We start from the raw sequence: 24863 nt of genomic DNA, 5'->3' as shown, positions 1-24863 counted from the left end.
AGGATTATGGGAGTCTGGGACAAACTCCCTAGGCATGTGATTGAAGCTGACTGCATGGGATCCCTAAAGACGTGAAATTCTCTAATCGATAAGCTACTAGCAACAAAAAGATAAAGGTGGGTTGCAGGGTCTCATTTTCAACTTAATGTAGTATATCTACATGACATATTTAAAGTAAAGTGAACAAAGCAGGCCTTTTCATTTTTTTTATTATTTCCAGTCAGAAAAGGGCAGGAGTTCTATCTTCACCCTAAATTACAGGTAGTCTGAAAACAGGCCACAACATGGGATCTATCAGGGCTCTGTTTCTGGAGAAATGTATGTGAAGTCTGCCGGGGTTTTCACTCCAGGTGAAGTTGTGTCAGTGTTTCTGGGAGGAACTGGATGGAGCTTGTCTCACTCCCAAACCTCAGTCTGCCCAGGTATTAAACAGTGGTTTCACAGAGTGAGAGAGATATAAATAAAAGACACCTTGATAATAACTATGATGATGAACATCACCAGTGAATCCCAACTGAAACATGATCAAACAGAAGAATGTCATGATCAAAAGGGATGATTGAATCTTCTTTACTTTTTGTAAGTACCAAATTTCATATGGAAAGGCAGGGACAGGGCACATATTTATCAAGAGGTATTTTACAAGCCATCGGCAATACACTAAGTGCACAAATCTTTGTCCATTTTAAAATCACACGATTTGAAATAAGAATGTATAAACAAAAAAATTTAAGGTATTGTTTACGGTAAAGTCATAATTTAATACACTTAAATCTATTTGCAAAGCCTACTAAATGTAAATGCCAAGGCTAATGTATATAATGATGCATCCATTCCATGACAGCTAAAGACAGTACAAAGCAGACATGGTATAGCACCAGAATTCCTACTATCATAGATTAAAGCAGAGAAATGAATGATGAAATACTAAAAGAAACCTACACAAAAATGAGCTTCTCTTTCATTTAACCTTCTGTGAATGGTAATAGGCTCTAAAATGCCCGCAAGCACACAATATTCATCATTCACAGCCCTTTCTCACCTGCCAGGGGCCAGACATTATATGTAAGAAATAAATGTTGAATGTAATCTTAATGATGCATCGGTCCCCATACCCCACACTTTAATAGAATTCTAACAAAAGAAACAACGTAAAACAAGAACAGTGCCTGGTACTGCTGTAAAGTTAATGAAGCCTCTAACCTTTCGCAAAAGGTTTCAGATTTAATAAGAGGTACATATAGGGTGTTTTTTTTACCTTTTCTTGGTCAAGGATAAACATATTGTGAACAAAAAATAATTTTGTTAAAAAAAACTTTAGAAAGCATTCTTTTGAAGAGGGTCTGCTGTTGGAATCTGGTGGTTCACATGTGCAGCCTGTTGCTCTGAGGAAAAACCACTAGCTTCAGTCATGCTATTAGGATTGCATTTCTTATAAAAGAAATAATGGCAAAATTGTGCAGTGAGTCATAACTGGGCTTCTCACATAGGAAACAGGTAGCACTTTTAACAGGAAATGATGCTCCACCATTGCTCAATTTTCCATTCTTCCAACTTTGGAACACTCAGATTAAGTGAAATAGCATTTGGTGGAAATACCTCTAATTCCACATGAGTACTCAAATAGCTATAAATCTCTTGACTACGCCTAAGGCCCTGCACTTACAGTGACTTCATGGTGACACTAAAACTGTGTTTACACATTGTACATGTTGACAGGAGCCACTATACACAATAAAAAACACCATGCTCCCAAAACCAGATGAGGCATATCCAGTATTTACACATCTATTGTATGATATTTATTCAAGACGCTGCATTTCAAATGAGCACTAAAACTGATGCAAGATTATTGAAAAAAGAAAGCTTATCTCTGCTTCAGATTTCTTTGTATTAGTCCATCAAAATTCATAAGGATCCTAAGATGAGCTGTCTGATTTTTGGAGTCAAAAAACTGATGTTCAATATCAAATGGAGAAAAGAAACAAACATAAAAGGCCTAGAGCTGTTTCAAATCCACATACAGTACAACATATAGAAGTGAAGGTGTTTCTATATGATTTATCTTTAAGTTTATTCGTTTTACTTTGATGTAAATTTAGCCTTCGTCTCCAATGGAACTCATCCTTTCTACTGCTATAAAATACCTTCCCTAATTAGGACTTGCCAGAGAGAATAAATCTCAATTTCTATAAAAATGAGGAAAAGAGAAGAGATTGATGCATAGTTCACAGTAATTCTGCTGAAATCCCGAGTCTCAAGGCACATTGCACAGGGATCTTATGTCAGCGTAAAAGTGAAAGCCTGTCCAAACAGAGATTGAATAACTACACTCAAGTCTATTTTAATTCATTGGGATATTGTACATGTAGAACAGTTTATCACTGAGATCCGGTATTGATTTTTTTTATTAAAACATTCCAATATAACCTTGACTGCATCCTGGAAAAACCTCACATACATTAATTACAAGGCACATCAGCTTATAGATATTGTTTGGTTCCAATAGTTTTATTTTTCTATTATTCAGTTAAATAAATTCAAATCAACCCATAACTATTCTAACAGTTCAGCCCTCTTAACAAAAGGAATGTGAGGCCCTTTGTCTTATAGGTTTGCTACCTGCATCTCAAGCCTCTTGATAAGTTTAAAACAAGATAAAACAAGAAAACTTTTCCCACAGCAGGTGTTTCTGTTAATTCATTCAGACCTTTAAACATGCTGTTTAAAGCTTTACTGGTACAGAATTTTTTAAGAGCTCTGTATCAGGCTCTCAGGGAATTCAAATATATTTAACAAATATTCAATAACTACAACATCTGTTGTCTCCTGTGGCATAGGCAGTTAGCACAAAACCTCCAATCCTATTCTGATAGTTTCCTACTAACATGATAAATATCTGCCGCTGCTCGCAGTGAAGAAGCACAGAACTCACGTCAATATAGTTGGCGTTAATGTATTCAGAATTGGGGTCCCCCAGTAATGGATGTAGCTTGACCCGGTGGCGGTCATCTGAAACAGATCAGACAGAGAGAAACTCTTAAATGCAGAGTAACACAAGTTTGCCTAACTTGAGTGCCACCATCATCTTGTCCTCTGTCCTGCTCATGGGTGATTCCAAGAGTGAGTGGTGTTCAGTTTGTTGTCTTTCTAGAATCCTATCCTTTTACTCCTTTGGAATCTGAAATGCACACAGTGCTGGGCTGGCCTAGATCTGTAAAACTCTACTACAGCACAATGTAGGCTCTGGTGTATACAAAACACTCTGCCACTTACTTTTAAAGGATAAATGTAGCTGCAGTGGAGATGGAGAGAAAGTTAACTTACAACCTAGAAGGCTCTCGTGTCTTCCCTTGGTCTTGTCTTTCTTTTTGGAAACATCCCAGCCCTCAAAGAAACTCTGGAAATAAGAGACAAGAAAAATAATTAGCAGGAGTAACAAAGAGATGAGATTGGTGCCCTAGCAGAAATGGAGCTGATAATAGTTCTGTCAGATGCCCTGACCCCTGCCTTGAAGGTCTCGTTCCTTCTGGGCTTTAGCTCATAGGAATCAGCTGTAAGGAACTGCTGGCAGCCACTACTGCAAAAGAACCTGCCCTTTCAAGAGCATTAAGGACAATTTAACAGCGAGAGATAAAATGATCGTTTATACTGCCTGATAAGACCAAGGCTTGTGGAATTCCATTAGGCCTTGGTCAACTTATTTTAAAACCAAGCGTTGCCATTTTGCACAAAGTTCACAGAAAGACGGTCAGCCTTTACAATGCTGGATTGTTCCTGAAATGCCTACTTTAGTTTGTCCAATTTCAAATAAAAAATGCCTTGCTGTTTTGAGTTATCACCAGCCACTTTTTTGAGTACCTTTAATTTTCCACTACATAAACACCCAATTACCCAATTACAGATTAAGCTCTCTTGTTGTTTTTGCTTATTAAAAATATACCTGGCTACATAAGCAAACAAACACTCTGTGAAGCTTATAAAAACTAAAGACCTTTAACAACAGTGCACAAATTCTAACTTCTCCTCTTAAAAATATGAGAATTTACTTTATAGCACATAATAACATAAGGGTTTGACTACACGTATCCTTCAATTATCATTGTAATAACACAATGTCTAGTTCTGTGTCGTAAATGACTGACTATGCCACGATAGCAGTATTCCTGAGCATCAAAGATCCCAACAAACATGATGCAAGTGATAACAACATTTGACGAGAGGCTCTATCTCTGGTGATGTCAGATCTACTCTAAAGATGGCAGGTTTTTAGCTGTGTTATTAATATTTCTATCTTAGACAGTATTTGCAAATGTTTTTCAAATAATTTTCAGATCATTCGCCTCTAGGTCATCAAACCCATTTCAAACCTGTCATCTTCAAAGACACGAGAAAATGAATGGATACATTTCACCATCTTGAATAAGTGGTAATTCATGGGGGTGTTTGTGAGTGCTCACCTGAGTGGATAGTGGTAAATATATCTTTTAGCTGTTTGAAATGCACTTGAAAAGATCATTTGGATCAAACTCTTGATTCCATAGGCATAAGCCAACAAAAGAAAACAGATTTAGTATACTAATATCTTTTACCAAATAAAACATGTGTGAAGAAAGTTATAATTATTTAATAAACCATTTTTTAAACTTAAAATATTAATTAGGATGTTTTGACACAACACAGCCTGTTGGGGTGAGACGTCTGTGCCAAATTAGAGTATACTCTAAATGTTTACTGTCAGATTTAGGGTTTATAGATTGTAACATACTGTACACTCAGATCATATTCCACTCAGGCTATGGATTATGTTCTCTCTTAACCTCTAGTGGCCTTTTGTCCAAACATGGAATGTCATGTTCATTAACTCATAAATTGTGGTCGAAATACATCAATGAAAAGGGTTTCAAATGATCCACAAGAGATAGGTCAAACTCTGTCAGTGAATGCTGAATAAGGATTACAGGAATGTCTTTCAAAGCCAAGATAATGCAGTTTCTAATCCTAACCAAGATTAATTCATTTCTCTTCAATATCATTGGCACTCTCATATCTGGAGTGTGCTGCCTTATCTGGTTTTCCAATTTAAACACATGCAGGGTAATTCAGATGAGTAAACTGCGGAAGACATCGATTAATTTTTTCACAGCAGGTTTCAAAAGAGTGACATGTCTATAAATTGGATATGAACTACAGACCCACAAACTGTTGAGGCTGCCCCAGCCAGGGTAAGCTAGCAGAGCCATATGAACTTGTGGCAAACAAAACCAATTCTGAGCTTTAGCTGCATGTGCCATAGAGACAAACTATACCTTACCAATGATATCAAGGCATAACTGGCCCAATAACATTGATTGTATTCCAATGCACTGTTTTCTTTCATCTCTTTATATGAAAGCCTCACACTACTGCAAAAATTATGTATTTTTTCAAAAGTATTTACTGTATATCACGCTCTATTGTACTTAATTCAGTGATGAAATCTAGTAACATTAAGGACAGAAAAACAATTTTAAAGGCCACTTAACAGTCAATCATCTCCCACAAGGCCAGTTTCAGAGCTATAAACTTGTCTAAATTCTTATTGATATTTATGAATAATACTTCAAGGTGGTTTATTACAGCCTTTTCAAGCTCCCTTTCTTCAATGTTTCCCTGATTCTAGGTTTTGACATATCATTCCCACTGTTCTCACATTTTAAAAAGTAGCTCCCTACCCTCCCAGACACACCAGTAACAGAATTAATAAGTGTCAGTTGGCCTTAATGAACCTCTGCTCTTCTATATTACTCTTAACATAGAAAAGCAATAGCCCTACCTTTTTCAGGCCAGAGGCCCTGAAACATTTCATGATTTGCTCCAGTGCTCACACTTTATTGTGTGTGTGTCTCAGGTCAGAGTAATGACTGAGCTCCAAGGTGCTATTTTGGGTGTTTTACATCTTCCCCAGTGCATTTAAAATCCACCATCCACTCCAGGGACCTAATCAATTGCCACAAAGCATTCCACTGGGAAACGGGGGTTATGAAGTTTGACATGAATGCTCTCACTGATACTCTGCATCTTATTATACATTTTTACAGTCAGACAGTTTCAGAAAAAAATATAGATTTACAAAGAATCTGTTTTTCCTCAGGGGACAGTTTAATGAATCTAAGAGTATGCCGGTATTCCACAGAGACAACCTTATACCACAGCAGAGAAGAGCAAAAAAAAAAAAAGCTTTTTTTGGCATAAAACTGCAAACACAAAAAAGTAATTGAAAACCCCATCTTTCAGAGCAGACTGCTCCGCAAAGGAGACAGTTCTGATGGTTGAGTGTCAACAAAAACAGGGAGGTTTCTATAGCAACCCCATAACAGCAGTGATAGCAAAAATAAATTATTAAATGTATAAATATTGAAAACAAAATCCCCCAGAGTGCTTTTCTTCTACACAGCAAGCTCGCCATTAGGGATTCCAGATGATAACTGTTTTTTAAGAGTCCTTTTGCAGTTTTACACATTTGTCACACTGAATTCTCAATGTTTTACTCAACAGGTTGACATCATCATGCCTCAAGGGCTTGAAGGTCAGCTTGGAAAATTCACATCACTCTGCTAAACACAGGGCACATCACAGTGTCATTCAGTATTATTCAACCCCATTTCCACACACACCAGCATTTCTATCTTCATGGGGGCAGTGGGCATTGTATTTATTTTATATCTTATCTATTTTATACTTTCATTTAGTATTTTACACACAGTGAGTGAAAACAGACCCTGAACAACTGTTTTTAGAACTATCAGATTCAAGAGAGAAATCATTGCATTTTCACAATAAAGGTTGTTTACAATGTGGGGATGTCTCCAAATCGTCTCCAACCCTTCCAATGAATCTTAAAATAACAAGAAACTCAATCCTGTATGGTCAGTTCTTTATCAATGTGCTACTGCCTCCCCTTGTTTATCAGCATCACGTATTGACCACAAAAGTTCACATTTAAAACCAAACACTCTTGTACCAAGGTTGTCTTACCTCTGTGTAACTTGAATTAAATGAGAAAAATGAATTAAATTATTAAATGAGGTGGAACCTACTTAATCCTTGCATCATAAGAACAGGGTCATCTACAGTGACCATAGCACTCTGTAGAGCCCACATTTCCAAACCACTGCAATTAACTGTCATTCTACACAAATTCCACTTAGAATTGTTTAATATAAAACACAACTGCTTCGAGTCCAGAACTACCGAAGTAGCCACCTTTACATTGTGGGGAGGCTCTAGCCATGGTGTGTAATCAGAATGCTTAGTCCTGTTTCATTGGTAACCTTATTCTAATCACGTGTCACTGGCAGTGCTAGGTCACAACACCCCAAGGCAACAGCTCAAGAGGAACACTTTGTTTCACTATGCCATTCTGTCACTCAACAATGGCATGAGACATGTGGGGAATGGTTAAATTTAACCTTTTTCCTTAGGACATAATGATTTCGACAGATAGAAAAAACCTCCTGGATTATCGCCATTAGAACCAACAGCTGAGATCCTTTAAACAGAATGGAACCAAGATTTCTGTTTGTCTTCCACAAGCTTAAAAGCTCCATCATGCATTTTGTTAGCAGATCTAACAAAACTGACTAGTAGCTCTGCCGAAATGAAGAGTCAAAATCTGTCGCTGCAGTAAAACCCAGAGGAATATTCTCAGTCTCTCCTTTCCGGGCTCTGATGGCTCACCTCATACTCCTGTTTGAAGCCATAGCCCTCAGCCGTCTTCATCTGGTTGATGTGCTGGAGCAGGTCAGCCACCCTGACAGCAGGGTGCAGCTGACCGGTGTGATAGGGGGAGCCCTTCCGCCCGCACTGCCTCCGCGGAGAGCCTCCCAGCAGACTGCTGGACTCGTTCACCGAGCTGCGCTGATCACCTGCACGTGTGCACATGCATACAGGACACACACACGCAGTCAGCCCCAGTACTGCACAGCACTGAAGACGCTACTGTATGTAAGTAGGGTGAGGGCAGATATAGGAAAGCACAGGATGGCGCATGCTGACTGCAGAAAATAAATTCCATTTCTCAACGCAGTGTACCACATGGAAGTGATTTGCAAATGTCTAAAAACGTAATAAAAAAGTGAAATGATTTGCAGCAAGATACTGTTTTGTTCCTCAAAATAAAATTTGATTTTCCCATTATCCTTCTTCAGTAACGGCCAACGTTTTACTAACCGCTATCCAGACAAAATTATCTTCACTGCCTAGAATCAAAACTGAACCTTCGGAGAGCCACAGGCGACCAGCTTACTTCTGCTGCTGCAGTTGTGGGCATCCATGAAAGACAGAGCCATGCGCTCGTCTTCCTGCAGGGTACTCTGGTCAGTGAAGCTGCGGTCCATCGAGCCAATCATGTGCGTTTTCTCCTGCCGGTAGGTGATGGGCGTCTTATTGATGTTCACCGGCTTCCTGCAAATGGGGCAAGGAGCAGTTGGGAGGGGAGGGGAGAGGGGCATGGAGAGAGGGAGAGAGGTGGGGGGACACTGTTTACTGCAGGTGGGCCTCAGAGGGGGGAGCACTCAGGGGAAGGTGGCAAACAGGGTTGAAATCGTGGCTGGAGAAGTGACATAGAGAAAGTGTCAGCACTTACGGGTAGTAAGAATAAGAATAGTAGTCCCTTCTGGAAAGCATGAGAGGAGGAGAAAAGAGAGCAAGAGGGAGAAGAGAAATCAGAGCTCGTTTTCAAAGTCTACACTGCTAGTAGCCCAGATTGCTGATCAGTCTTTCTGTTCCTTGACAAAATGGACCAATGTACAGCCATCTTCACGGGACGGATATATTACAAACTTATTGACATTGTGGAAAATTTGATTCTAATATCAATGGCAATTTAAACTTGGTGCTTCTCAAATTAAAACAATATTTTGAATTAACAGTATTTTTAGTTTCTTTATGTAGATAATCCTGGCTGAAGTTATGTGCATCAACAACCACAGAGAGTCTGTGCCCTGCACAGTCTGTATTTATTTTTACTTGCATATATTGTTCAAGTGATTGAAATCTTGGATTGCAGATGGGTGAAATGCTCAATAGGGTGAAGAACTTGGGGTAAACAAATTACAAAAAGTAAGGAAGATACTTCCATTTTAGGAGCTCTGTGATCATGTGGAAAACAAGAACAATATTGCATTTTTGGTTCCTCAGCCCTAGTCTCCCACTCTGCGCTGATAAGTGCAATATCTTAAAGATCCCAATAATTAGCTAAGACTAGCTTAAAACAAAATAACTACTCACCTGCAGCAGATGCATACATCAAAACAATAGAGCAGACAATGCACAGCTCATAGCTATGAAAACCTGGACACCACAGTGAAAGCACACCTCTATATGTCATTTACAGTATATAAGACACACTATGCAAAGATCCAGGCTATTTGCTGTTTGTCATTAAATGGACCAGTCAGATTTGAGGTAATTAAGCACTGAAAACTGCTCAGCTACAATACTCCGTGGTCAGCCTACAGACCCTTGGACCATTTCATATTTAGCACCTATATAATATATAATGAGTCATGGGAGTCTGGAACATACAAGCCAGTCAAGCTGTCAAATACTCTGGCTTTTTTATAAGAATCACCTGGATGAATGCTTTAGATTAATTGGGTCCTAGCAGCCCAATTTGCTAGGTTAGCCACTTGGATTTCTTTCATTTGCAACCTTTATTATCTTCCAATGTTCCTATACGTCTTTCATTGTAAGTACTTTATAGCTTGTTATCCGTAAAGCAGTCTACAAATTTGTTCAGTCACTTTATGAACTGTAACTGCAGTTTAGCATTAAAATCCAGGTGTACATTTAGTATTTTCAATACTAATCACAAACTGAAGGAACATGTGATTCTCTATGTATATGTTTAAACATGACATTTGACACATGTAGTTATGCATTTCTGAATGCATAGTGTTCAATTTTAATCATACCCTGGAAATCCATCGTTTGTGGATTTCCATATTTATAAATCCATATTTGAACAAATTCACAGGGTACAAATACCTTTAATGCGAACCCTGGATTTGTAAATTATCCTTAACTGTTATTGTTGTAATTAAAGTTTGCTGAAAACATTCAATGTGCACCTGTATTTTCTTTGCTAAATAAACTTTTAATTACCATTATAAAAGGTGTGAATTTGGAAGTGCTGGTTTAGAGATGTGCAAAGGACTAGAATACAGAGCACAACAAGACTAATTCCTGGTCTGAAGGAAATGCCCTACTCACATACTGTATAAGAAACTGAAGCTTTGAAGCCTGGAACACAGACGATTATATGGACTCCTTTATTCAGACTCCTGAAAGGCATTGACCAACTGAACTCAGGGGAGTTCTTAAAGATCAACAACAATACAATAAGACCCAGGGACATGACTGGAGATTTAGTTTAGTACCCAAGACAGAAAACGGGAGACACTACTTTACATACTGTATTATCTGGATCTGTTCGACTGGCTTGTCCCATTGCTTTGATGTCACATGACGTGGTCGTGCTGCAGTAACCTTTTGCAGCATGATAAATCAAATCCCAACCAACCTTAAGATGAGAAGGGAACTTTTCCATTGGGAATGGATGTCATCTAGTAGTCTATGTCTTTTAAGAGCATCACACCATGTTTTAGTGATAGGGGAACCAATGGGACTGGAGTAAGGCGAAGCTAATCATTGACAAAGCACACCTTTTTGTATCCAATTACCTGCTAATCTAAGGGTCACACAACTGCTCTTGCCATATAATTAAGTGAGTAATTGAATTGCATCCTTCTTAATTAAATATTTCACACCCAGATAAGCTCTTTCGATTAAACTGCTTGGTCCCTCTGTGGACCGTGAGACAGGAAGATGACAAGGGTCTTTCTTTCCGTTCCACATTTTTCCTTTTAATTTATTTTTTCTTCAGTATTTCCACTGAACAACCTTTGAGAATGGAGAGTGAATGTACGTTCACTACAAAAGGGCAGATTTTATACTTTCTATTTTCCAAATGGTTTTCAAATGTGGTGATTTTGAAGAGCAAAATACTGTGCTTACATTTCAAACATTTTGAGAATATTATGCAGCCCTAGTGAATCAAAACTATTTGGGTCCTACCAGGGAAGGACTTATTATTTTTTCTCATTCAAAGATTTGTATTCCCATTTCATTCTATTTGCCCCTTTTTACTTTTTCCTACATTACTTTCTTACTAGGCCAATGAGAGGGGGCAGACGTTTTAGTGGTTGTAAACTTGTTGCTAATGAAATAGCTAAAACACCCTCAGACATCTGTTTCATCACTATGCTGGATTGTCGGATCTGTTTTTCTTCAGGTTTGGTTTTGACACTTTTATTATGTAGGACTGGTTAAAAAAAGTTTGTTATAGTGTAATTGCAGCGTGACTGCATGTGTTACAGCAATGTAGTATATAAACAGATCAAGCAGCCTGATTGTGTGGATAGGCAGGTGCACCCTACTCACCCCTTCTTGATGATGATGATGATGGCCCCCATGAGCAGGATCAGTACGACCAGCCCTCCTGCACACACTCCCAGGATCAGACCCATCTCCTCTGAGTGCTGGGTCACTTCCAGAGCTCGTTTGGCATCCTTACACGCCGCTGAGGCCCAGCACATGGGGAAGAAAAGCCCAGAGACAGAGGTAAATGACAGGTTTACATCATTACGCGTGCTATTACATGTGCTCTGTGTGACCTCTGCTGTTTTTGTGGGTTGGCTTACAGGTTTGGTGTTTTGCCTGGAGCGTTCTAAATTCTAGTTAACAAAAAAAAATCCTTTCCATGACTGGGAGAGGCAGATCAATCAATCTTTAACCTTCGCAAAGAGCCCCAGTGAATCCCCTTTATGCCCCCCAATAAAGATTCCTATAAAAATGAAAAAGATCTCAAAAGTGTATAGCTGCCATACATACGGCATTACAAGTATTATACAACAGTGACATTTGTTTCCAATACAACCTGATTGTTCTGCAGACCTAGGAGTATGTTTGCTCTTGTCAAATTTCATTCTATCTACAGTACTTCTATTACAAGACTTAATTATGTACTGTTCAAACAAGGGCAATTCTTTCAAAAGCCAGACTTGTAAACATACAGTACCTGTTGTTATGTGACTGTCCACAGAAAATATATTCACGCTGTGCAAATGGAAATTTGTCATCAGGTTTATTCAAAACAGAGACTCCATTGAAATTAGGGAGATTCAAATCCTAATGCCTTCCGGTGTAATACAAATTTACAACCTTTTGAAACAGTAGCGAACCACTAAGCCCGTAAATGTTAGGGAAAATAAACTGTTTAACTGTGCAAAAGGCATTTAAAGTCCCAGAGTCACTTTAAATTCCACAGATCAGCAGGGAACTCTGAGAGTAGGTTTGTAAGCTTGTACAACATATGTTAGTGCCATTAAGATATTAGAGGCAGATATAAATAAAATACATCTGTTTTTGTACAATTAATATATCGCTAGAAATGTTTAACGGCATTTAAAGTCTGGTCCATGTAAAGCAAATGTGAATTTAAAAAATCTGGACTCAAGGGATCGGAGTTGCATCTCCTGTGAGTGAGAGTAACATGAATGCAAATGTGCCAAAGAAAATGTAGCTAACTAGGAGACATATTTAACTTGAGTAACAGCAAGAAGAAAATTTAATTTTCTTCCCCCAGAACTTTTTTTCTTGAAGTAATTTCTTTTCTTTCTTTACCAAGTACTTGGAAACAGTTTTGAGAACACTGTGCTACATGACTCACACAAGTTGTTTTGTTTATTATAGAATATTTTTGGTTCTTGGCACAAAAATAATGTGTCAATCAGCAGTACAAAGCTAGCTGCAGTTATATTCTACTCTGCCAAACTTGATTGAGCAGTGTTCACAGTTCGTGATAATAAAGGGCTAGGAAGGGCTTAAAATAGAAATGGAACTGTTACGTTTCTTACATAGATCTCTGATGCCATTTGCATCTTGCCTGGGATTTAGGTACTTAATCATCACACCTTAGAGGAGAAACTTAAAGAGACTGCACTAACGTGGGTCTAATTTTATTAATTGTGGTTGCATGTCCCATTTTATTAATGACTATTTGGTCATTGATTAATGCCATGGTGCAGCCTGTAAGAGTGGAGGTGGTTACATTGATGTCATGGCTAAAAACACTTTGTGCTTATATGGGCTAGTCTACATAACATTATCCCTGAATGCTGTTTGGTGCAACATTTCCTGACTTCTCTTCTGAACTGTTGTAGAGTGGACTGTTGCACAAGAACAAGAACAGGTACAAGAACTGCCAGGTGTCAAAGCGCAATATAAAATGCAAGGGGTTGCAAGGGGTTGTATTTAGCCTAGCAGTTATTAGTCTTTGCTTGTGATAAGATAAATATTTGCCACTCACACTAAATAATGAAGGAGGGTCACAATGAGCCACATAATTTTGCTTCAGTTTTTGGAAGTCTTTTTAAGTCATCACACTATACATTACATGTAACCTGCCTCTCAGATAATTATTGCACCACAGTGAGGACATTGGGATGAGCAACAAGGAACGTGATAAGCCACTTGTATGAAAATAAAAGAAAAGCATTAAGGTATATAACAGTGTAAAATATTGCTTAAAACAGTGATGGGAGAATGTTGAGATAATTTCTGTCACATTGTATTACCATGTAGGCTGCTAGGTCATTAAAAACATTAGTAAATTAAATTTGTTTCCCTAATCTTTCCCGCAGCCTTGCTGTTGTATGATGTAACCCTTAACACTGACAGGGCTTGGATATGAAATGTGTTGTGACTCTGGGAGACAGGAGAGACCATGGTGGTTCCAGTATTTATATACTGGAGTATGTAATGTACCAGTACAGTACCTACAGGAAGAAAGTCTGAAGAAAGGACAACCTTAATAACTATGACAAGAGAGCTGAGCAATTCACCATAATTGGTATATGTGATCTGACAGGTACTGTACTTATGCTGATTGAGGGGCACAATTGATAAGTTGATGGTAAAAAAAGAGAAGAACACAGACCCCGTTTGGTCCAGCACTAACTCAAATAGCAGCTAGACAGATCCGGCACAGATTTTAATAAGGGCCAGTTTCAGCATAACATTCAATGGGTTTGCTTAATTGAAATAAGAGAGGTCGTGTTTGTTGACAAAATTAAAAATGCATTATTTCAATGTAAGGAACATTTTTATCTCATCATTCTTCATGATAAAACATCATAAAGTGCATACAATAACTAATAGGGCTTGAAGTACCTAGTGTATGCACAATTATTGAAACCAAAGTTATTGTGGGTTTCAACACTAGTTTTATGGGTATCATAGTTATTATTATTGCTTATTTATTTGTACCCAACCACAGGGAACCCTGCAGTGTTGATCTATAAAAAAGTATCCCTTGATTTTAGATCTGAAGAAACTAAAGTCAGCAATGTCCCGGGGAAAGTGGGTTACTTAACATCTACACATGAGACACAGCTAAAAATAAGACACAGTAAGTGCTCTTAAACCTGCGACAGTAATTGGAAACGAAACTTTAAAACACTTGACCAGTTAACAGGCAAAAGGCATTACATTAACTTCAGAAATAAAAGCCTCTGAAACATTGTCATTGTCAAAAAGATGAAATGTCAAAAACAAAAGAGATGACACCATAGTGCCAATGTTTCCAGACTCACAGAAGGGACAATTTCCTTTTTAATCCATTTCAGAGTCAAGATGCAGGCAATGGTTTTAAGATCTGAAGATCTAGGTCCTAGAAACTGTGGAGCATCCTTGCTAATGTCCATGTACTTGCATGTGATGCAAGATTTGCTGGGATATCATGGGATACCCAATCAAGATGGGATGTTCCACAGCTGGTAGGATTTAGATCTTTACAGGTACACAGGTATCTTGTAGAAACACATAAAATATATGTGGATGTGAAGGGGCACTATAAAAGATAATGTAATAATCCCTAATTGAATCCCTAAAAATGTCTTTCCCTACCTGTGAAGCACATGTGATGGATAATGCACACATTCCATTTACATGCTCACTTAATTTCTTTCACATGTAGTATCTGCACTTAAAAAGTTTTAAATTATTGATTCGTGAACTTACATCATAGACCTGCCATATGTATATTAACTTTTTCATCTGACAATAATAAACATTAAACTTACTTCTTAATAGATTCAGATTTGTTGCTTTTTAAGAAAACCCAGTAACACGGACGCTAATTAAATGCTCATTTCATGAAATAAATGACATTGTGAACTCAAGCCCTTCTCCCACTGTTCAGCAGGCTTTCTGTGCAAAGCAGCTCTGCATGAGCCATGCTCCCCAGGATGTGGAATCAAGCTGGGAAAGGAAGATGCAATTGCTCTGAACAATCAAACAGCTGTTGCAAACAAGTTTTATAGTCCTTCAACATGGAATCCAGTTCTTAGCTTTCTCTCTGCCTGGAACACACAACTTTTCTGTCACTTTTTTTTAAGTAGCTTTTGACGGTATAACCTTGCTAAAAAGATTGTTTCTTTCCATAGAAAATACATGAAGTCTCCAATGTGTACGTAAATTTGTATATTTTTGTCCAAATAATTAACAAATGGATGGTTAAAACACGTGAGATTTCTCACAAATCAGGTAGTGTAGGTGTGAAATCTTAAAAAAAAAATAGCTAATCCAGAAATGGAAAGGGTTTTTTTGTGTCCTTTGGACACTGTAGCTTATTTTATTCAGTAGCCAGGATGTGTAGGCCACTGTGCACCTGACTGACTGAAGTGGATCTTCATTGCCATGGAATGTTTATACTGCACTACTTTTCTTTTTGTATAAACTTCAGTGTAGGAGGATGTTTTATCTTCATTGATATGTTCTGCAGTAATTAATCAGACTCTAGTGCACTGTCTGTTAAGAGCACCTGAAGTGTGACATGAAATTAAATGACTTGTCTGCCTTTTGGCTTCACGCTTGACAGCCTCTTCATCGTTTTCATTATTCAGTCAGAAGAAGAGCCCTTTTTTAAGGCTGCTCCCCCTTAACTGGAAAATACGTACACAACTTCAATGTAGCTGGAGGGGCAGGTACCAGAGCACATTAAAAAATAGTTGCAACAAATACAGAAGCCATTTTTTTTTTCCAATTTCAACAAGCTATTAAAACAGACAATGGGGGAGTGAGACCGTTTGAAGTCATAAAACTTCAAATATGCGAGTGAGGAATTTAATTTACACTCTTCTGAGCTCCAAAAAATAAAGTACATTTGATCAAAAAGAGGTTGTAAAGAAGAATTTCTTTTGCGTCTGATTCAAACAGGTCATTTTCACTTTGGGACTCAGACGGTGGGTCTTTCACCATGTATAATGAGTGCATAGGAATCTTATCTTACATAACTTTGAAACGTTTAAAACAGCCATCAGGTATTTTTGGAACCCTTGAAAAAAGGATAGTTACAAGACTAGCCTTCCTAAATTGTGACTGTCTAAATTGTGAAATTCCAAAATTGTGAAAGTTGTCTTTTTATTACAAATTCTTTTGGAATGGCTATTTAAGACTTGGCTTCATGGCTACCACTCCTTTACAAAACAGGGAGAATAAGGTCCTGCAGATGTGCTCCACTGACCCACTCACGTCAGAACCATGCATCCATGAATCTTACAATACTGAATAAAAGCTACACTGAGAGTTAGTGTTGCATGGAGAAGCAACAGATTTCTCAAAGACACCCCTGTGAGCCTGCAGTCACCCATTAAGTTGCTGGAATGGCTTTTTTCCAAAAGCTGGGAGTCCCTGACCAACTAATACTTCACCCTACCCTGATTGCACCTTTTGTCAATCATGCACTGCTACTTCGGTAAACTTGGTCACAGATACACTCAGTTACAGTACTGACCCAAGCTAGAACCAACAACATACAGCTGAACATCATATTCCTCACCAGGTTGACATTTTATGACTCAACCGTAATCAAGTTAAAATACAAAAATACATGTAAAGAAACACTGAAATCAATTGTTATAAGCAATGCGAAAAATACTATGGGGGAAAAAGGTAGAAAGAAACTGATATCAGAACATGTCTGTAAAATATCGAGGGATCTTGTCTGGTGATATTCTGATCATACAGTATCATCTTTTTTGAGATGATATGAAAACAAAACAAAAAATCTCCATAATTCTATCATTATCTGAGTGTTTAATCCTGAAACTAATGGAAGCTAGATTACAATAGTAAATTGTACTTTCCTTGGTGTCCACGTAAACTGGAAAGTAAAATCTGTTAACCTGCCTACAAAAGTGCAGTCTGGCAGAGGTCAAGACCTGATTCAGTGAGAAGATCTAGGTTTTAAATGTTATTGTGTGTTTAAGAACTGAAACACACACTCATATACTGTAGGCAGGGCTTATGGCCATTAAACCCTTAGATTGAGGACTGGATTAGTGCACTCAGATCCACATCAATACAACACTGGCTCAGCACTGCTTTGATAAGAGTTTCCAGTAATAAAATCTGCAGACTACCAAGTGGTGTTCAAAAATTCCTTGCTGGAATTTTCAGGATAGAAGAAATGACTGAAAGCACAACCATGTTGGTTAAGATGCCACAGGATCAACTGTTACACCAAGACTGGTAGCATCCAATAAGCTACAGTATCTCCCCAGTTGTCAGAAACACCAATAACAGTGGTTTAATAATGTTACAGACACTCTCAAAATGTCTTGTGGAGTCCGTGGCATTTACAGTATAATGCATATAAATAATAGATCCCCCCTGAACAGGTGGCATTCCTGTTAGCAGGAACACAAAATTACATAAAGCCAGCATAATGGCCTTTACCGCTCTAATGAAGTGGGCATTAATTACGTTCTAAAATAGTCGTTTATTTCTTTAAAATAAATAGAGACATCTGTACACCTTGTTAAACTTCCAGAGCAATTTTACAACTAGTGTAAAACTGGGTAACCATTGTATTCTCAGGAACCATATTGGTTTTAAAATCATGTCTCAAGAGTGGAATCAAGCATTAGAATGGATCCTACATGCAGCTCTTAGTGTCTGAGGATGGATTGTGAAGACCTTGAAGAAGGCTGCCATGTGAACAGCATTTGTGTTTTTTTCTTTGGTCCTTCACTTTAATTTTAATGCACAACTCACTGGGTTATTGTTTTCCAGCAAACTAGAACTATGCATTAACTTTTTAGTATCAAGTACACCATGTTAATTTTGTGTGTTTCTCACAAACTACTAAATACAATTAAGTTTAAAGACCTTATTAGTTTTATAGGGCTGTTTGCAAGCACATTAAGGGACATTCTAGTCTAATCCATTCAAAGCTTCCTCCCAGGTGTGGACTTGGAGACTCAACAAATCCATTCATCCATCAGCAAACAGCTTTTTACCCAGAGCACAGTGCTTGTGTCCATAGTGTGTGTGGAGGAGTAACAAGCATCAATTCTAGTCAAACTCTGCAGGATCTACTTTAAAGAAGACAAAGGTTTAAGTCCATCATCTGTGTTTGCCCTGCCCAGGATGTTGGCAAAAGTATTCCTATTTATTTTCAAGGAAAAAAAAACATTTCTGTTACCCTTTCTGGCAATCCTGATGCAGTTGATCCTGGTCTCCTGAAACAGAAACAGAATGGGATGAGTTAGTTCAGTGCCATGTGCAGATGGATCAGGATTATGGAAACACTAGGCAGCTTTGGCAAACTTTGCAGCTCTGTCATTTGGAACCGCCCAGTGTGTGGGATAAGTTTAGGAAAAAAGAGTATACAAAAATTACATTCAGTGATGCTGCCAGACAATGATGAATTCATGTAATGTGCTAGCTGTGTCTCACAAAACCATTGAAAGTCACCAATCACTTGCCTGTGCTTTTTATTGGTTTGATTTCTCTCTCTGAACCAAAGAAGACATGAGAATTAGAAAATCTGTGGAAGGGATTTTTGCAGGGGTGTGAGTGTGGAAGCCTCAGCTCCTGACTCTCCCCCTCCACGAAGTCTCGCACAATAATTTGGTTTAAAGATCTCATGCAGTAGTCTGCTGCACTGTAATTAAGAGGCTCTTCGTCAAACATCTTTAATGAGTTCCTGACCGTAATCCAACTCATCTTCAGCACATTCATAAGAAGAATAATTATCAAATGAAGATTTGTGAATGTTAATTCAGGCATTTTGGACAATTATGTAAATCAGATCAGAATTAGAAGAGGCATTTCCTTAAACTGTTGGTAAATTGCTTCTCTGACTGAAAATCCATTGCAGGCAGACTCACAGGCTGAAACTCAGTTCTATTTTCCATTTATTGCACTGTCTTCTGAGTTTTTCTAGGTTTCCCTCTCTGGCATGATGGCCCTAAGGTCTCCACACAGTATCCTGAATTATGGGATTAGATTTAGAAAGTTTGTTTACGGTATTACCGACTGCTTCAAATAATAAAAACTGTGCACATTACATTTCTCTTAGATTCGTATTCCATTTAAGAGCTATAAACCTGTTTATTAATATGATTAATCTGTACTGTATTGGTGAAGAATCTCCTATTAACTAGAAAAACTAATATGCCACATCCAAGTATTGTATAAATTATATATGATACATATAAACAGTACAGAAATCAAACTTTTTATATATAGAAACAAACAACTGAACAATACACTGCATGGGTCAAACCTATGAAACAGTAAACTCTGATGTTTTGTGTACTCTGAATGCAGAGATCTCCTAAGCAGAAGAACACAAAGCACTGAAATTTCAAAATCCTCCTGCTTTCAATACATTTTAGCTTGGTTCCTTTTTTTCAAAATGAGACCATCAATGCCAATGGATAAAAAGGACACATTCATGTTCATACTCTCGGCTGCACACAGCCGGGGACGTATCCTGAGAAAGTAATAATATGAACCTGCATGAGTGAGCCAGCAGAACTCAAAATAACGAGGACAACACAATTTGCTAAGCGTGGGCCTCCCTTAGGTGTGTTCTGAGGCAACTCTATATGACTGTGCATCAGGACATATTACCTAGAGTCTGCAGAAGCAAATTAAAAGGCAGACTAACTGTTGAGAAATTCTGTTACATAGTGACAGGGCACTACAGCTCTCTTGTTTCTGTTCTGAAATAGCACAACAGGAAAGGATCGCCAGTGCACAGGGCCAAGACACTTGCGTGTGGATGTAAATTCAGCACAGGTTTGCATCAGAACTGGTTTACAGCATCACATACTGTAGATGGAGAGATGTTTATAGAGATGATTGAAGTGCAGGGTGTATAATAATTGATTAAGGAAAAGAAGGTTTTTATGTTGTGAGCTTTCTGTATAGTTTAATTATTCAAATCTTATGCACAGCTAAAATCTTTTTTTCCCCCAATTTGTTGATTTAATATTACTTACCCAGCATCCTAGAAATATTTTATATTTTAAAAACACTTGCGAATGTTTACCCAAAAGCCAAATAACCCTGCAGTGGCAATTAAAATGTTTAAGAGCTAAGGTACTGTAGGTATTTATCAGTCACAGAGTGCAGAAATGTGACTCTGGCATGGGGTCATTGTGCCTGACTGGGCTTAAAGAAATTTAAAATAGACACCTGCCACTGCATGTGACATCTCAGAAATAGCTGGGACATCAAAATATCATACCATACGATGGTATAACATCATCACTAGGCTTTAAGGGGAATGGTCACTCTAAAATGCCCATTTGTGGCAATAAAATGGCTGGACTAGGAAATTAAAACTGTCTGTAACACAGTTGTAATTAAGGACACTGTGGGAAATACACCCTGTGTGTGTGTATCTCCTCACAGTGTTGCCAGAAATGGACATTTGCGTCATAACTAAACTCATTTCAAACTTTCAGCAGACTGCGCTGTGACTCCTTGCATCCCTACACAGAATGAAAAATTTTCTTAATTTTTCATTTTGACGTCACACAATTGTAACAGGTGTGTGCTGTTGTTCATACAGTTTGTCTTTGGCCAGACAATCCATATTGCAAGCTGTCAACTGATTTTTATGAAGAGGTGGCAGGCTCTCATGCAGCTATCACTGAAAACTGAGAAAATTCACACTTACAGTATATTCAGGCAGAATATAATAGTAATATAATATAATGAAAAGTACAGCATCTGAAAACCATACTATTGCAAGAACAAAAAGAGCATCTTCTTTGTAGTCATAATATTTACACTGCATGTGTTGTAAAGAACTAATGAAAGATCTCAAGTATTTGGAGTAGCAGTAAAAGCCTTTCTCTTTTCAAGCTGTGGCTTTGATATTTCTATCAAAGCAATTACCGGGTAAATCCAAAGAGACTCCACAACATGTTAAGACTGTCTTTTGCTAATTAACTGGAATTATTACCAAAATAGTTATTCTTAAGCAAGTCTTATGTTTTGAAGGCTACCTGTAAATATCCAACTGATTCAAAAAAACAATGCTTACAGGAGGGTTTCAAGATGAAAATGATCACAAGGCTGGAGCAATTCATCCCACTTAAGTTATTCAGCTGCGGGGATTTACAGGGAACCTGATCTCGGGGTGCTTCATGTTTCAGCTGTGATGACCACATTTTGTCTATGTTTGATATGTCTGCAATGAAACTGCTGATTCCAGATACACACCAAACCTGCTACACAAATTCAAATCTCATTTTACTGAACCAAGGGCACAAGGACATTTACACAAAAAATCATTAATTTGAATAAGCTTCTTACAAAATGAAATGCTTAGATGCAATACTTCACCTCTTACACGATGTAGTGAAAATCTTCATTAGTACCCCGTATCACTTCTATAACCCCAATCAAGCAACATTTTGTACCCCATTTATCTTTTGGATGAGATCAACAGAGCAGATACCTCGATAAGACTGATTTAGTTGTGAGGCCCATTTGTCTTCAGAAGTGCCATGTGTGTAAGCAAGCATTTGAACCAAACTACCGCGCCACGCTGTGCATGCTGATTTGATGGGATCGCTCAGTCAGGAGCCTGAAGTTGTTCTTGGATCAAAATGTTGCTGACAACCAGATGTTGAGTATGGGGCCAAATGGCCTCCTCTCTATCCTATTATCCATGTGCAAACACAAATTATCTTGTCAAAATAAGTAATAATGACGACAGATCGCTTTTTGGGGGAAGGGGGTGTGTGCTTTCACCCTCCTGCAGTCATGTTAGGTATTCAAGTAGAAATCGGATGTCTTAAGCAGAAGCACATCCTTAATGTTAGAACACTGCATCGGTGACTCAATTAAAGTGGGGGTTTGTTCTAAAGAGCTCTGAAATTCCCAGCGGTGAGAAAAAATTAGCTACATCCACATGGGCTCTGCAGGGGAACATGTATCTGGGAGCAATGAGTGTGAAAGTGGAAGCCAGATATTTGTACAGCTAGCTACTTTTTCTTCTTCTCCTGTGATGAAGTGTGACATGCAGGGCCTCCAGCATAATTCTGCAGTTATTTCAATACAAATAGCAACATAACTGTTTTTCCACTGATACAGGAGGTACTGTACAATACGTTACATGTACGGAGTATGCATGCTGTAAGCATTCAAAAGCTGATAAAATATGATAATTCCTGTGATATTGAGTACTAAGTAACAGGTGTGTTAATGTTCAACAACTGCCCGGCGACTAGGGAAAACTGCATTTTCATAAGTTTTAAGCACGTTTTAAATTCATCACACGTCCCTGAAAACAACTAATGTTAACTCATTTAATAATTTTGTCTAATGATGCCAAGTCTTCAGCTTCCTTTCAGTGATCTACTGTACACCCAGCAACATTAGATTATACTTAGGCTACTGGTTTAACTGGGGTGCTCTGTGCAAACGGTGGGAATATATCAACTACCAAAAACTGAATACAGAATTGTTTTTTACAAAGAAAAAGTATAAAATAGTACGTATATTTTCATGTGAAATGAATAAATATCTTTATGCCTCTCAGTAATTAACTTATTATATCAATTAGGCACAAGATGAAGGCTTGCTGTACTTTTTTAGAGACATGTGCAGTATGGAATCAAAGCATTCCAAAACTAAGCATGCAGGTGACGACCCTAAATTCTACACCTTCCTGTCTTGTAGAGACGTAATGATATTAACAGTACTAATAATACATCTCCATGTAAACATAACCTACCTCTGCTTGTTATAGGCCAGAGCTCTCTGTGTATTCCCAGATTCACTTTAAACCATTATTATATTTTTAGTGAAGCTGTGCATCCTAATTTAATCCACAGCAAATAAGCACTAATTGTTTTCAACCGTTGACATTAACATCAGAGCAGTTCCTTGCTAATGAAGTGCAAGAGGTCGGGAATGTGGATCGGTTGATAGTGAGTGGGCGTGAAGAGTTCCTGTCTGAGATGAAGCAGAGCCGTCACTCTCAGGACTTCATGGGAGGAGTAGCTCTAAAACAAACAGCTTACAGTCACAAACCCTGAGAAATCGTACCCTGATACACCTGTAGGTGCATGGCAGGGAGACAGGTTCTGCTGTCTAATTACCTACACGTGTTTAACTTCACATTCACACCAATTACTACTCTCATTGCTTGGAATAAACAGCATCAGGAGTAGCAGCCCTGAAATTTTTTCAATGAGAAAATAACACAAATCACCTGACGTAAAGAAGATCGTTCGTTTAAATCATTTTGTGTTTACTTAATTTCTAAATTAAGTTAGAATGGTCCTAATTCCTTGGCTAAACTTGTTTCAGAAATTACTAGTCTGAGGAATTCTGGGATGAATGGGAGGACCATTCCTCCAGTCTTGATCGTGTGAACAATCCAAGATAATCACTTGGCATTCGCTTACAACCACTAATAATGGCTTGTGTAAAAACATCTTCTGTATCCAGTACATTAGAGAGAGGGTTATTGGAGTTCAGGAGCAGTGGTAGACAGTCTTGCACACTGCTTTTCACAGGAAAGGGGGTGGCTGGCTGTAGCCCAAAACAGCTGGAGTACAGCAAGTTTTTTAAGCAATTATCTTCTTAAAAGCTGAGAAATCTAAGGTGTTGGACTAGTCTCAGCAACTAGATTAAACTAGAAAAAAATACAGAAGGTCTTTAACATTGATAGACTAGTCTAAAACCAAGACATTAAAACACCTAAAGATAACTGAACCCTTTCTTACTATGTAGTCGCTCTGCCCACCAGTGGTCCATTTCCAAGACAGCCACCCAAAAATGCACACTCTGAACTCACCCCTCTGAAGTTGCTCATGGCCTGGAAGTAGATGAGGTAGTTCTTCCTGGGGTCAAGCGGGCTGTTCCAGTAGCCTCTGTAGGTCTGGTTGTCTCCCACAGTGAAGGGTGTAGCTGTGGGCAGGCTGCTGGGTGGCAGCTCAGCAGTGTAGTAGTGCAGTGTGCCTCTGGCCTGGGCCTCGTTGTGGGTGGTGGGAATGGGGAAACAATCCACGTTGCCCAGATCCCTCTTCACCTTCTTTGGCCTGTCCTCCTCCACTACCACCTGGTAGGTACTAAAACAGAGGAAAGAGTAGGAGAAGGACATGTCCAGTACAGCTTCCATCACAGAACACACAAGTGTAAATACACTCATTTTACTTGTACAATGTTCGTTGCTGAAGAGCTCTCAGCAGCAAAAAATTGCAGTAATCCACAGAACTTGTAGCTCATGTATGATGATGATGTTCTTTTCAAAAATCAAAGTTTACCTTAAACACCAAATGCCAAGCCCTTATAAACACAGCTAATAAAAATGGTAATACTTTACATTATAGTGCTGCTTACAGAAGTAAGAAGTTACAACATATCCATAAATCATCAAAGGTACATCTTTAAGGCACTGTAATATTTTCCAACAACTTCATTGAATAATTAAATAATATAATAAG

The 24863-nt window shown here is 38.3% G+C and overlaps 1 protein-coding gene across 3 annotated transcripts in view; it reads right to left on the bottom strand.

The window, feature by feature from the left end:
- The window catches only part of LOC148649743 (receptor-type tyrosine-protein phosphatase U), a 221022-nt gene that overhangs the window by 23964 nt on the left and 172195 nt on the right, over positions 1 to 24863 (bottom strand). For 2 of the 3 annotated variants that reach the window (XM_088602806.1, XM_088602807.1), the window contains exons 12-19: positions 24215 to 24488; positions 18590 to 18626; positions 11485 to 11623; positions 8627 to 8656; positions 8288 to 8445; positions 7720 to 7907; positions 3328 to 3400; positions 2936 to 3012 (exon numbers count right to left, since the gene is read on the bottom strand). In XM_088602806.1, coding sequence (XP_088458932.1) covers positions 2936 to 3012; positions 3328 to 3400; positions 7720 to 7907; positions 8288 to 8445; positions 8627 to 8656; positions 11485 to 11623; positions 18590 to 18626; positions 24215 to 24488 — 976 coding nt within the window. The remainder of the gene's footprint in view (positions 1 to 2935; positions 3013 to 3327; positions 3401 to 7719; positions 7908 to 8287; positions 8446 to 8626; positions 8657 to 11484; positions 11624 to 18589; positions 18627 to 24214; positions 24489 to 24863) is intronic. The other variant, XM_088602809.1, reaches the window with a different exon arrangement.

The sequence above is a fragment of the Lepisosteus platostomus genome, chromosome 13 (assembly GCF_059453375.1).
Source record: "Lepisosteus platostomus isolate fLepPlt1 chromosome 13, fLepPlt1.hap1, whole genome shotgun sequence".
Lineage (NCBI taxonomy): Eukaryota > Metazoa > Chordata > Actinopteri > Semionotiformes > Lepisosteidae > Lepisosteus > Lepisosteus platostomus.
The sequence above is the reverse complement of the archived record's forward strand: the minus strand, read 5'-3'. Positions and strand labels throughout refer to the sequence as shown.